The sequence below is a fragment of the Haliotis rufescens genome, unplaced genomic scaffold (genome assembly GCF_023055435.1).
Source record: "Haliotis rufescens isolate VD_foot unplaced genomic scaffold, xgHalRufe1.0.p SCAF_17, whole genome shotgun sequence".
Classification (NCBI taxonomy): Eukaryota; Metazoa; Mollusca; class Gastropoda; order Lepetellida; family Haliotidae; genus Haliotis; species Haliotis rufescens.
Genome location: NW_025963857.1, coordinates 30,024,480 through 30,038,600, shown reverse-complemented (window position 1 = coordinate 30,038,600; position 14,121 = coordinate 30,024,480). Strand labels below are relative to the sequence as shown.

Below are 14,121 nucleotides of genomic sequence, written 5' to 3'. Positions count from 1 at the left end.
TTCAATATATGTACAGTTTTTATTTTCTGTTATGTACAAGCATTCAGAGGTAGCATTAACAACCCCCGAGACATCACAAGATCAATAAATACGTCACATAGCACGAGTTCAATAACAACGGTCATGTTCGGACTACAGCGTCCGACACAACGTCAAGTAGCACATGACACCAGGTGTTATAATGTACCATAATATCAGTCACAGGTCCACAATTCAACTTGTGGGATCGGAGAAGATGCTGCCGGAGATATGCCCACAGACAATATTCCAGGAACCGTCACACCTTAACCCGATATCATCACTCACTGCAAAAAAACTGGCCTAATTTGTTTGTCCAAGTTTGTTGGTGTCCCCCATGGCCTAGGTCGCTGTAAGGTGCCTGGGTGAGCAGAGATGAATGGCCCCTTTCCTGTGTGCAACCAGCAGCATTGATGTCATCTTGAGACTCACTCCTCTGCCTCCAACTGCAATCAATCTTCCTCCATCGAGGATATTTATTTCTCCACAAATGGACTATCCCCACAAAGATGGGCTGCAAGGCACTTAAGAAAGCGATAATGCTGAGGATGCCATGTTTCTACACGTCGCGTCACTAGCCGGATAGGAAATCCAATTTTCCAGCCGTCGAGATAGCGACTCTGACTTGAAGTATATCAGGGGAGAACAAAATTAATTGCAGAATATTTTTCTTGTCTGCGTCTTCCGCTGTTGCTGATACATATCAGTTCGGGAACTCTTTAAAAGAAGAGGCCCGAAAATCAGGTATCGATTGAGGGGAGTTTAATCTGTCGCACCCTCTCTAACATTTCCTTCCATTAATTACCACGACCCCGATGATTCAATTTGTTTTACCGATAAGCACGGGTCGATTTAGCTCCCTGAAAGTCTAGATTCGTCTTACTCCAGTGCTGGACGGCTTGGCTCTTGGGAAAACGACCCGACACTCGCGTTCCAACATTTTAATTAAGGGATGACGTTAATTTACTGGGGCCGATCATGAATAGTATGTCCCTAAGTGCGACGGCATGTGTGACGGATGGTGGGACATGGCGTGGTTTGGGATATTGTGATACAAGTTGGCGCCGGCTCCGGAAGACCAGTAACTTGACGGAGAGGCAAAGAAACTGGACGAAGAATTAGGCATCGGCGCATGCGCGTTCATGAAGTTTAATTTAGGGTTGTGATAAGATGACATAAAGAAGTCCTGTTGGTACTTGTAGGAGGTAGGGTCCGCACTGGCAGGCTGCATGGCCTGAGCCAAACCGGCAAAGTCAAACTTGTAGGCGTATCTCTTGCCGTGAACCTTCGTCATGATGTTCTTGTCGTAGTAGTACCGCAGTGCACGGCTCAGTTTGTCGTAGTTCATGTTGGGCTTGCTTTTCCTCTCCCCCCAGCGTCTGGCGACTTCATCCGGGTCCACGAGTTTGAACTCCCCGTTTGTCCCCTCCCACGTGATGCAGGCGGCGTTCTGGCTGTCCGACAACAACTCCAACAGGAACTGCCACAGCTGGATCTGACCGCTGCCTGGAAAATAGAGGATAGAGAGCATGAGTATATACGTGTGGAGGAGTGGAGAGAGCATAAATATAAATGTATAGAGGAGAGAGAGCATGAGTATATACGTGTGGAGGAGTGGAGAGAGCATATATATAAATGTATAGAAGAGAGAGAACATGAGTATATATGTATGGAGGAGTGGAGAGAGCATGAGTATATATGTATGGAGGAATGGAGAGAGCATAAATATATATATGTATGGAGGAGTGGAGAGAGCATGAGTATATATGTATGGAGGAATGGAGAGAGCATATATATATATATATATATATATATATATATATATATATATATATATATATATATATATGTATGGAGGAGTGGAGAGATCATGAGTATTTATGTATAGAGGGGAGACAGCATGAGTATATATGTATGGAGGAGTGGAGAGAGCATGAGTATATATGTATGGAGGGGAAAGAGCATGAGTATATATGTATGGAGGAGAGAGCATGAGTATATATGTATGGAGGGTAGAGAGAATGGGTATATTTGCATGGAGAGTAGATAGCATGAGTATATTTATAGAGAGGGTAAAGAAATGGGTATACATGTATGGAGAATAGGGAGAATGAGTATATATGTATGGTGGGTAGAGAGAATGAGTATATATGTATGGTGGGTAGAGCGAATGAGTATATATGTATGGTGGGTAGAGAGAATGAGTATATATGTATGGTGGGTAGAGAGCATGAGTATATATGTATGGTGGGTAGAGAGCATGAGTATATATGTATGGTGGGTAGAGAGCATGAGTATATATGTATGGAGAGATTATAGCATGAATGTTAACATACATTGTATGGAGAGATCAGAGCCTGGGTACAAATGTATTGAGACATTAGAGCATGAGTATAAATGGATGTGTTTATTTTGTGAGGATAACATTGATTTTATAACTCGCAAGGATACCTAAATATTTTATGGACAGGTAAATATCTCATTAATAATTACATGTGTCTCTGTCGTACGGTTTAAACTACCTTTATAATTGAATTCTGACTCGGCTATAACTAAACATGAATTGTTTTCTATTCCTTGAAATGAACCCTTTTTCTGAGTTCAGCTACACTTCACGTAACGAGCGTTCAGAGAAACCAACGGTAGCTTCTAATGTGATTATCAGCTATAGCGACGGACGTCTTGCTTTTAATACTGCATATTGGTAAGATGTTTCATGCTATAAAACCCAATTCCTAATAAATTCACCAGTGCATGAAAGTGTTTGTCATCTATTCTAGGAAAAGGGAACAACGAAATTGGTAATTATAAGACCAGTGTCTCGTCTTATTCCTATTAACAAATGAACAGAAGATTTCTGACACTTACACTAGAGAAAGATTTTGTTAATACTCTAGCAGAGATATCCACGGAAAACTAATTTCCGCCTTTTTCATAAATTTCATTTGATCCTGTTCCAATAAAATGTCAGCGATGAGTATGAAATAGAAAGAAGTAGGATGTTTCGCGTTAACGGTTGTCAATGCCTACTCGTGGTATATACAGTCCATCAGCGTCCTTGAGATGCATTAAGCGCACATCTTATATTACTGTGTCCGACGAGGAATGATATATATATATAGACGCTGCACGGAGCTAGACTAGACTGGGCGCTGTCTTTGTATGTGCGCTCTCACAAGCAGACGGGGGTCCGACACGCCCAGTTTAATTGTGTTTACTAAACCCCCAATAGCACAAACGTGCTTGTATGACTAAATACCTTCATATGGCCATCCGATCATAATTGATAATTTCAGTGTAAAATTATCTCAAGATGCGGGCCGTATGCTTGGAAGGCAGCCATCCTAGTTAGTGTTGAACCACAGAGGGTTTGGTTTGGGCTTTTGCACAAATTAGGTGGGTATAAGGGAGTGGTAGAATTTGTTCAGAAGGATGAGGGCGTTAGAAGAGAAGACAAGGGAGTATTTCTTTGAACAACAAAAATCAAAACACAGGGAGGTTGCCTGTTATTCTGAAAATGATGAAAATGTGATTCGCCCATTATTACATCAGAAAAAAATGTTGAATTAAAGCCGAATTTGTCAGATTGTTAAACGAGAGGCCCATGGAGAAACTTGAAATGAATTCTTGGCAGTTAGTAAGTGAAGATAGGGGCAATGATGTGTTTGCGATACGCCTTGTGTTGGAGCGGTTTAACACATTGTGTTGTTGACAATAGCTACAAACACCGGCATTATTGCCAGGTTGTGTGGAAAGTTAACGATATGAAGGTTCTTAGTATCTTCACGTTGCCAATAACTTTACAACAAATATGTGTACTTATGCCTGGCATTGTTCTCAGCCTCGCGGCCTATGGTCCACCCATGTCAAACACATTGTAAGGGTCTTCCATTATAACGAAATACAATGTCCCATATCAGCCAATAGCAAGGATATTAACGTTCAAGTTAAATGCACCTAGCAAACCAAGGATAAAGCTTAATAAATGCCTCGAAATTGTCTTTGTCGTCAGAAGACCTGACTTACTCTTAACACCTCGAAAACGTCTTTCAAACATTTATGTTATTGTGACCTCATAATTCTTCACTGAAACATAAGTGATCATGTGGAGAGATACATTGATTGGTTATTGATTTGTTTCGATGAAAAATCGATGTTTTACTGCGCATGCTATATCTGCTTGCTTTATTGTTCATATTTCTCGTAAACCTCGTAACATTATGTCCACAATAGTATCAAAACTCTTCTTTTCTTATTCCTTGCATCAAAAACAATAAAGCACGAAACACCGAAACCAAAACAATGGTAAATATAATTAAAAAAGATAATATAATAATAATGGTTATAATATTAATGTCAATTTCAATTTCTTCATAAAATGAAACTTTATTCGGATTCCAAATATATAGTCTGCTGGTATTGTTTACTCTGGAAAATATTGGATATCTGTGACGTAATTCACCTGATCACATTACAAACATTACAAAAGGAGAATAATTACATGAGCGAAGTTCATCTGGATCAATTATACATACAGAACTATTAAATGTTTTATGGCATATTAGTAACATGTATATTCCGTTAGGAATAAAACGAACATTCACAGTACAGTACAGTACAGTACAGTAAAGCATATAAAAATATCAAAAGTCTTTAGGAAGTAAAGCCTTTGTGATGCGAATAATGAATTTGGTACCAACTATATATTTTGAAAATGCGTCACATAAATTCCTTACACCCAGAGACGTACGCAATCTCTGGAAACACGGAACATGCTAAAGGCCGTTTTTGTTATTATCACATTATTATCTATTTTTTCTATTATTACTTTTGTCAAATTTTTGCAATATCATCGGTGGCATGATATAAATAGTTCATAACATGCTTATTGAATTCGTAAAGTGTGAATGAACGAGGTTTAACTGGCCAAACAGAGATATAATGCGTTGATAGCTGGATCAATAGACAGTTCTCACACACGGGCCTAATAGCTCATGGCGGGACACGATTGGGAGGACCACAGTCAGCGCAAAGCCGTACCACTGAGTCGTAGATCAACCATCATATGCAATAATACCCCTTTCCAATAAATAAAAAGATTTAAATGTTATAATTTATTCGATAGGATTGTATTATTTTTTCCGAGGTCAAAATATTAATCTAAGATCATTTCACACCTCAAACAACCGAATGAATGAAACAAAATTAATTTCAAAACATGTACTTTATTTGATAGGAAATTGTGTTAATATGATGCATGACATGATCAATATTGCGTATTTTGTTTCAGTTTGTTGGTAGTGTATTGAAAAAATATGAAAAAATATAAATAATAATTTCTGTGTACTGACTCGGATTTCTGTCTATTATTGACAATAATGGTCAGTTGCTTAAACAATTTAGATTTTAAATGGAACGACAGTATATGTTTCGCGACTGTCGATTATGTTTTCAATGACATCCCATCACTATTTCCGATAATAATATTCGTATGGAAAGTAGGCCCTTGTTCGACTAACTAATGGAGTTGTTGAGTAAAGTTAATTTCTGGCACATTATTTCTCGTGACATTTTAGAGGATCGTGTTATCAGAACAGAGCATCAGTTTGCTGTCAGACAGTTAGATTCAAGGCAGCTAACTCAATTAGGATGTTTAAATGCAGGAATTAGAAAAGAATATGTTTGTGTGCGTCGTGTCGCGTGGCGGCGTGGTTGACGTGCGTGCGACGACTCTATGGTGGCGTGACAACGTCGCCCTCGTCACCGCCTCTCACATCGGAGAGAAATTATTTTAAATGGAACAATGGCCGCGGCAAAATATATCCCGTCTTCAAATCAGTTAAAGACACGAAGCTCAAATTACCCGATCTACTGTGAATGGTCGGAGAATCAAATTAGCTGTCGTGAAAAGAACTTATTATGGCCGACAATTAGGGGAAGGGGAAGACATATTCGTCCCCCAACGCTCTTTGTAAACAGGATGGAATGAAACGTTAGATATAAACGAAATTTGGAATATATAGAAATTCTCAATGTTTATTGCAAGTGAAAATGGGAATTGTACATGTTTGACTGTGTGAAATATAACATGTTTTTGTGGTTGCTGGGAAAGATGCACGTAGTTAACATTCATAGCCGCTATGGTGACGTTTGTTTCATTTTCTGTTCTAAAAAACTGAATTATCAACATAATCTGTAATTGCAATTTAAGCAAATCGACAACCAACAGGCAATTAATGCAACACTGTGCTATAGGAAAGAACTTTGAATTAATTCAAATAACATGTCTTAAGGTTGAATCATTAATAACAAAAACTGTGATAATGATATTGTTCAGTATTCTACTGGTTTCAATAATGTATAAATGTATGTTTAGAAACCAAATTTAATATATTGCCCCGTTACTTATTACATACTTTGTTTTAAACAGGCATTGCTAATGGGAGCTATTTACAAGCGCCATTGATCAAAATAAACAAATATATCAATCACGTGTCATGTTGTATGGCATTTAATATTTGTATTAAAGATCCTGTTGTGATCCATTTACGTGTTTACCCTAACGGAACTCTGCGCCCTGCGACTATCAGAGAGGGTATCATTTAAGTGATATTTCTGTTTAGAATTTTACAACAAACGACAACATATAAAGTAGTCATACGTTATATATAATATCGATCTATCTATATGTGCGTCGTTCCAGTTACTATTAATTATTTTCATAGGAGTATTCGTTCGATATATCCTTGAACAGGTAAAATATTGGGTTGATATTCGTGTATCATCAACTCTCAAATCAAATATCACAGAACAATTAATTATATCTGAAGTTTCCAATATTTATATTATGTATTTTAACATATAATTATAGCTAATTATTTGATATCTTTCTATTGTGTACTTATCTAAAAGACAATAATACAATATTAGTTTGCAAATAGTTGCGCATACCATATAAGTCTTATTTTTCAAATAGAGGTTTCTATAAATATTCCTTTCTTGTAAAAAGAAATATACTAAGAGAATGACAGGTAAGGCCTAAGTATTTACTTGAAATACGTTTATGTCACAAAAATAATTTTTATGTTCAGTATTCACGACATTTTCGTTTATAACAACAGTCGATGAAAATATACGGAGCTATTGTCACCTGTTACAATTGTTGTATTCGTGTAATGTTATAAGCATGAGATGTAAACACAGATGATAATACTGGGAAACCATTTGAACGTCACATATCAATATTTACTTGTCACATTATAAAATGATATAAATTCCCTTCCTGATGAACAATGGAATGAGTGAATAATATTTCATTTCGTCCATCCCGTTTTTCATTATTGTGGCATCTTAATACGTTACTTTTGCCTCAAAATCCATCGTTTGTCATGGATGACAGTAAAGTGCTTGCATGGATTGTAATGCGATATTTATTTTGATACATGATCACGACATCGCGTTCTCACTGAGAATACAATCAAGTCTCGGCTATGTTCTATGCAACGATCAACCGAAGCAAGGCTCTATTCTCATGTAATTGTACCGGGCCATTGTATGCATGAAGGCGCGTGTCGCAGCACTGAAGTGCCCTGCACGGATGCTTGGACTGACATTCAATACCTCCGTCTCACCTGGGAATAATTAACGGTAAACGCCATAGCAAACTACCCGGTAGTTAGAGGCCGAAATCACTAGGTCTTCGGACTTGTCACAACAAATACTGGGCTCGGATATCACGGGTTAGGAGTCAAACACAGGGCATAGAGCTTTTATTTTGTCTTACAAATTATCGCAGTGTCAAATGGCTTTTCATGATTTGTCAATTGTTGATGAAAATTGTTGAACTAAGAGGCTGAATATTCTTTTCGTCATGCGAACAGTACATTACTATTTAATTAAATGCATATCCCATTGTTGATTTGGTGACGAAACTGGCAATACAACAATCCAACGATACAATTTTTAAATAGAAAAGTACATAGTGCAATATGATTGTGGGATCAATGTAAATTAAATGTGGACAATATTAATACACTGTTGCTGATACAATTGAACTATTCAAAAATAGTATGTCGATGATATGATAGAGTACCAGAAGTAAATGTTACACAAAATCAAGTTGTAAGATGCAACTCTGTTTGTTACAAGAATATAAGAAAAACGAAGGGTTCATTTCAATGAATCTATTTTCTATGAATATAAAATTACCTTGCGGACACATCTTAAGGAAATATATTTCCCAATAAAATAAGCGACAAGCACTAGTATATTCTTGAGCAATACCAGAAATATTTGCTTATAAACTCTTTTGGTTGTAATCGTGAAAATTACAAAATAGTCTAAATAGTTTCTACATAAGAACAACGAACCACAACCTTACAAGCATATTAATACACTCTCGTTCTATCCAATTAATGTTGCCCATCCCAAATATTTTATATTTTGACGTAATCAATAAACTTCTTAAATCTTAGTCAAGGGCAATGTTTATTTATAATACACATAATAATATTTAGTCTGAGTAATCGTTTGTACATGTGACCGTATACCGATAAGGTACCCGAGTCAACGCAATATTTAAATATCATTTAAATAGAATTAAAAAAATGAAGTTCTTACCTTGTGGTCTCCAAGGCGAGTGATTGGAGTCTAATGGCGACTTTGCAATCGAAGACAGGGAGTTGTGAGGATAACCTACAATAAAGAATTGGAATAACCATTCAGCACGTGCATTTCAGGGTCAGACTTCTCTGCCCGGGGGTCAGGATCATGCCAAATACTTGCCAAACGATCTGCTCACAGAAAATTTAATTTTAATGTATACCCGAGGGCAAAGCCCTACATGGCAGTTTCAACCAGCCTGTAGTCGCACACTAAATTTGCTGTGGAAAAGGTGGTATTTTTCTGTATCGATAACACAGAAGCCCTACACAGACGAGATTAAAAGAACTGAAATGTGTTTGGAGTGCGGTATTGACTATGTCTGAAGCTCTAACCACACGGAAATGCATTAAACCAATTTTAGAGAGGCTGCTTTATACACGTGAGAAAGAAGACGACAATAGATAGCGACGAGCATTATCAACATGCTCAATAGCCGTGGACAACTTCAGTAAACACCCGGTCTTTAGCGACACAATAGAATAGCCACTAGAAACTTTACACCTACTGTTGTCCACGTACACAATATGTCATCTTTATAGAAGTCGCCTGAAAACCTTTATTTCAATGCACATCATGAAAAAATAACGAAAAACGTTTCAACGTTTTCATGCTAACTGGATGGCTTTGTAAATAAAGAAGAAAAAATATGTAGCCAAATATTGTTTGAAAATATTTGGCAAAATTGATTTTGGCGATGAGGATGACAATGGAACCCGTGATTGCAACAGTAAATCACAATTTCATCAATATAATGAAAATACATTTAATGTGCAATTACATTCATGTTCAAGTGTGGTTTAAATATGCCTGTTCCCAGTATAAACCCAAACAACACGAAATACAAATTAACATGAGATATACGTTTTTCCCGTTTCTATCCAAAATTATTTAAAGCAAAAGTAAATCATAACTCAGAACAAAATTGTGTCCGTGTGTCGAGAAGGTATTGTATACTAATATCAAAGTAAATACACCGTTGTTTGTTTTATAGATATGTTTTTTTTATGGAACAAGTTCGAAACCTAAAAAAAATTCTTCAGCAATATTAATAATGTCAAGACTATTTAACGAACAATACGAAAATAAATCATACAAAAAGAGAACTATTTTATAATAATATTATTTGGATATGTTGCTTCTATAGTTGTTAATTCTGATGCGTTGTGCATTTAACATTGACACCCGTAGGAAGTGATAGAGAAAGCAACGTGTTATGTTCCAGCTGAAGAACTATCTAAATATCTTTCTGTTTGTTATATCACAGTTCTACAAATAAAACATTTCTCCATATCTGTTATGCATCACAGTCGTAGTATAAACACACACACACATCTGTTTACACAGGAACTAACCACTGGTGACAAGGTAAATATGGAAAACAGTCAATCATTTGCTTGTGGCAACCATAACACATTATCATATAAATTCAATATAACATTCATTATGTATTGATAATAGTGTACTTACATGGCGTCTGGTTCTGTGGACTTGGTTGAGGAGTCCAAGCTGTCTTCCCGTATGATGGATCTGAAAACAAGAAGCATAACGCTAGAAAATCTCTATTTGACATTCAAACTTGTGCCAGTCAAATCACTAATCTAATATTCATTTGAATTGTTTTCTATCGCTCCTCCCGCCTCGGGTAGAGGACATACGTGCCATCACGTCAAGAATGGCGATGTTTAAACAAATAAATACCGATGAAAATGGAGGAAGAGGCAATAAAGATGAGGAAATTATAAGGATCCTTCAAGAGGAAATTACTGGTAGTGCTGCAGTCGCTTCTTCCCGCTCTCCACATATTCAAAGCTAATATACATGTTTTCATCCGGTGGGCGGCCGCAAGTACAACAATTTTCAAAGTCACGGTATACGCTCATTGAAGCAGGACAAAATCTTGAATCACAAAAAACAGACATTTGTAGCCTAGGCAACCCCGGTGTTAGAAGGAACCGGAGGTGAATTACGGAACATACCAGGAAACATCATGGCCGGCAGACTGGAGAAGGTGCAAGCCCGGTAGTACTCCTGTTGCTTCAATCCTTGCATGGTCTGAAGCCCTGAGCCAGACCAACCCACAATCACACTAGCACTACACCCGGCTCGGTTGTAGTAGGCTTCGTGATTGTTCTTATGTATCTAATTATTCTCTCTCCAACCCCGCTTCCGAAAAGTGCGAAGTGCAATTTCCCAACGGAACTGTCTGCGCTCCTTAGAACCGGTTACAAGAAAATCTTGTTGGAAATTGGGAGGAAACTTTGAAGCCGGGATTTTAAATCAGTTCCGTAACGCGTTGCTATAGGGCGAGGAAGCTCTCCATTGATTTATGACTGTCGATATTTATACTAAAGTCATGTTTAATCAAAAACCAATCACACCGGCCAATCATCGCGTCAATTATACGCAGCGCGATCATCATTGGGCAAAGGAGCTCGCGCGCGCTATTGTCATTTCGTTCTTCCGTCCACGCGTTGCCTGGCGACCGGGGGCACGCACGTGCGACGCTGTTTACAACTTTCCAAATCTAGAAGGGCTTCCAACACCATTTCGACAACTTTGTTCCGAGACAGGCAAATTTAACTGTAGATTCATTCTATTCGCCATTTCCTCAGATTCCTGAGAGTTGCCATTGCAAAGAAAAAGGTTTCCGAGTATGCTGTGAGATATGGTTTGATAAGCGGCGTGTGTGTGAGGGGGAGAATGCGACCCGAGGGGGAATAAAAGAAGCTTCAAATAGGCCTTCATGCTCTTTTGGGTCTGACAAGCAACGTTTCTGAGCACAGCATTGAACAAATTTGAGATTTGATGCTGTAGTACACCTATTCTAACCTCGGTAAATTGCGTGTTGTGCCTTCATTGTGTGCAGACAAAATGGCGAAACAGTCAATATTGACAAAAGGAAAGAGTTATGATAACACGGGAACACACGGGTAAAGTGGTATTGTTACAAGTTGGTGGAAACATCGATGCCATTTTGTGGTAATTAACTTAAGTTTCATAGTAAATAAACGATTGCGGTAACCCGCGTTGTCACGTGATATGGTCATTGTGGTGTGACGTCATGGCAATAAGTAGCAAACATCGACCAGCAAATCACGTTGATCAATCGGCAGGTGATTTCAGGTGTGTTGGCTTTTGATGTTCACCGCCCATCATCACAAAGTAGATACATCAACTCGGATTTCTGTCAATTTGCACAGAAAGTAAGCGACGTTTGAGTAATTACTTCACTACAGACGTTGCATTCGGAGTAAGGGCAGGCAGAAATAGACCTTAAATGTGATTCATTGACGAAGACGGAGTCGACTTATAGATTTTAACTTTTTTGTTATTTCCGCGCAGATTCTGGTAACTTTATCAAGCATGTGGTCAACAACGGGGTTGGGCATAGAAATACAGCTTATATTAATATACAGAGAAATTAACAAACTAACAAACAAACAAAGTTATGATAAGGATGAAGCCTGACAAAGTTGATGACAAGGATGAAGCGTTCGGATGAAGTGGTTGATTAGTGTGTAGTTACAGAGTATGATTCTAGTTAATGTTTGTTGTTTGTTCTTTTGAGCCAACCCATGAAAACCCCGTCCGGTGATGAACATTATTGGGATACGATGACATACATCAATCAAGTCTGCGAGCCTGACCACCCGATCCCGTTAGTCGCCATTTACGACAAGCTATGTCGCCTCTTATGACAAGAATGGGTTTTTAAAGACTTATTCTAACCCGGATCTTCACGGGTATTCTTGTTGACGAGAAGATGGGATGAAGTAATAATATGTCCTGGCCAGTTGTTGATCACTTGCTTCATAAAGGTGCCAACATCTGTACCAAAAAGTTGTATTACAAGAATAAAGAAGCTGAAACCCATGCGCCCACTGTCTACATTGATACTACTGCTTATAAATGTCACTTTACGATACTGTCATTCATTGACGCCATGGTCAGTTGGTTTATTTGAGACAAAACAGAGGGTGTGTGTTCCACTCCAAAACTTATTAAATAAATATTTATCTTGTGTGGTGGCACAAAATGTGAAAGAAGAGGTGGAGGGAATGTAAACATTGTATAAATCAATATCACGATACACGTATGCAGTCGTACAAATTACGTGGTAATGAGATGGAGTGTTCTGTTCAGCGAATCAGTGACGCAAGGCACTAATCAGGCAAAATAAGACTTCCCATGTTTTCCGCTTGTCACTGTTTACTGATTGAAGTCGGAAGATTGAATGTAATTATACCAATTCACGAGGAAATTAAACTATGCAATGTTATGTGTATCTTCAACTTGTCTTTCCTAAGCCTTGAAGCATTTATGCAAGATTGATTTTCAGCGTAAAAACAATAAAAGCATTATTTCCATTTGAAATAAGTATTACCATTAACTTTTAAGTAATCGCGTATGCTAGTACATGTCAATTTTGTTCACTGTCCGGTAGGGGTCTGATGACAATAAGTGAAAAGGATTAGGTGAAACAAAAGTATTACACTTCAAATAAATTCTTATTGATAAAATAGCATTGTTCTTATGTATAGGCTCAGTATGCATTTAAAAATACAATAATATTAATGTTCAAACGTATGTTTAAAATTTGACTTACAAATTTATAAGCTCTTTATAGTAGAAATGGAACAAAACCAAGAAATTAATGATAAAAGAAGCTCAGATTATTTCTTCATCAAGCGGACATAATAAATATAGCAAGGCAAATTCTGCTAGTTGACTTGTGAACATAATGTTTTGTTTAGGTTTGTTTAGTTCACAATGAAAACAGCTGTCGCAATAAAAATATCAGGTATGATAACCCACCATTCAATCAATCTTCATGCACTACATGTATGAAGCGAATATAACAGTAAATATATATTTTAAGCTAAACACTATACACATGCATATTAGATCATGTAAAACAAATATAATGAAATGGGTATTTTATTCCGAATTGCCAAAAGACAATTATTTTCGTATTGGCCAAGATTTGACATGTCTTTTGTACTTCAGGGCAAATTGCTATACGGAAATTATGTTATATTTATGTACACTTTTGTGCATATGTCAACATGATGACAGGACTGCCAGTCGAATTTATATTTAAGAATGTAGCGATCTAATATATCCCTAAAAAATTCCCATGCCTTGGAGATATTATGCTCACATCAATCCTACAAGAAAACGAACAGAACCAAAATAATTGGAAAATTCATAGCAATTTATTCTTTAAAAAACCAAACATTCCCCAGTAGCAGGTGTTTAAGAAGGGTTATCCATGTTCTAATTCACAATATAATTATGTTTTTATCATACCATAATTACATGATTTTAACGAATTTATAGCTCTCACGACATGATCTAATCAACATATATTTTCAATTTTGAATAAAAAACTATTGATCAAATGTCATATTATGTTTTGTATTTTTTGCATGGTATTGA

The 14,121-nt window shown here is 37.2% G+C and overlaps 1 protein-coding gene across 3 annotated transcripts; it reads right to left on the bottom strand.

The window, feature by feature from the left end:
• On the bottom strand, positions 1–10,977 carry LOC124117216 (transcriptional regulator ERG homolog). Of its 3 annotated transcripts, none has more exons than XM_046478987.2 (4): positions 10,659–10,977; positions 10,150–10,209; positions 8,638–8,712; positions 1–1,524 (listed from the first exon to the last, which is right to left on the bottom strand). In XM_046478987.2, the coding sequence occupies exons 1-4, from the start codon at positions 10,729–10,731 to the stop codon at positions 995–997; spliced, it is 738 nt and encodes a 245-aa protein (XP_046334943.1). In that variant the 5' UTR covers positions 10,732–10,977; the 3' UTR covers positions 1–994. The 3 variants fall into 3 exon arrangements, with proteins under 3 accessions (XP_046334943.1, XP_046334944.2, XP_048253824.1); XM_046478988.2 differs by lacking the exon at positions 10,659–10,977 and adding an exon at positions 10,447–10,522; XM_048397867.1 differs by lacking the exon at positions 10,659–10,977 and adding an exon at positions 10,381–10,498.
• Between the last annotated feature and the right edge of the window lie 3,144 nt (positions 10,978–14,121).

Excerpts from the sequence above, each read along its gene's own strand:
- LOC124117216 (XM_048397867.1), bottom strand. The coding sequence starts at position 10,483 with ATGTGGAGAGCGGGAAGAAGCGACTGCAGCACTACCAGTAATTTCCTC. Across the intron at positions 10,210-10,380 it reads CTCTTCCTCCATTTTCATCG|ATCCATCATACGGGAAGACA; the intron begins GTATTTATTTGT and ends TCTTGTTTTCAG. Across the intron at positions 1,525-8,637 it reads CTCGCCTTGGAGACCACAAG|GCAGCGGTCAGATCCAGCTG; the intron begins GTAAGAACTTCA and ends TCTATTTTCCAG.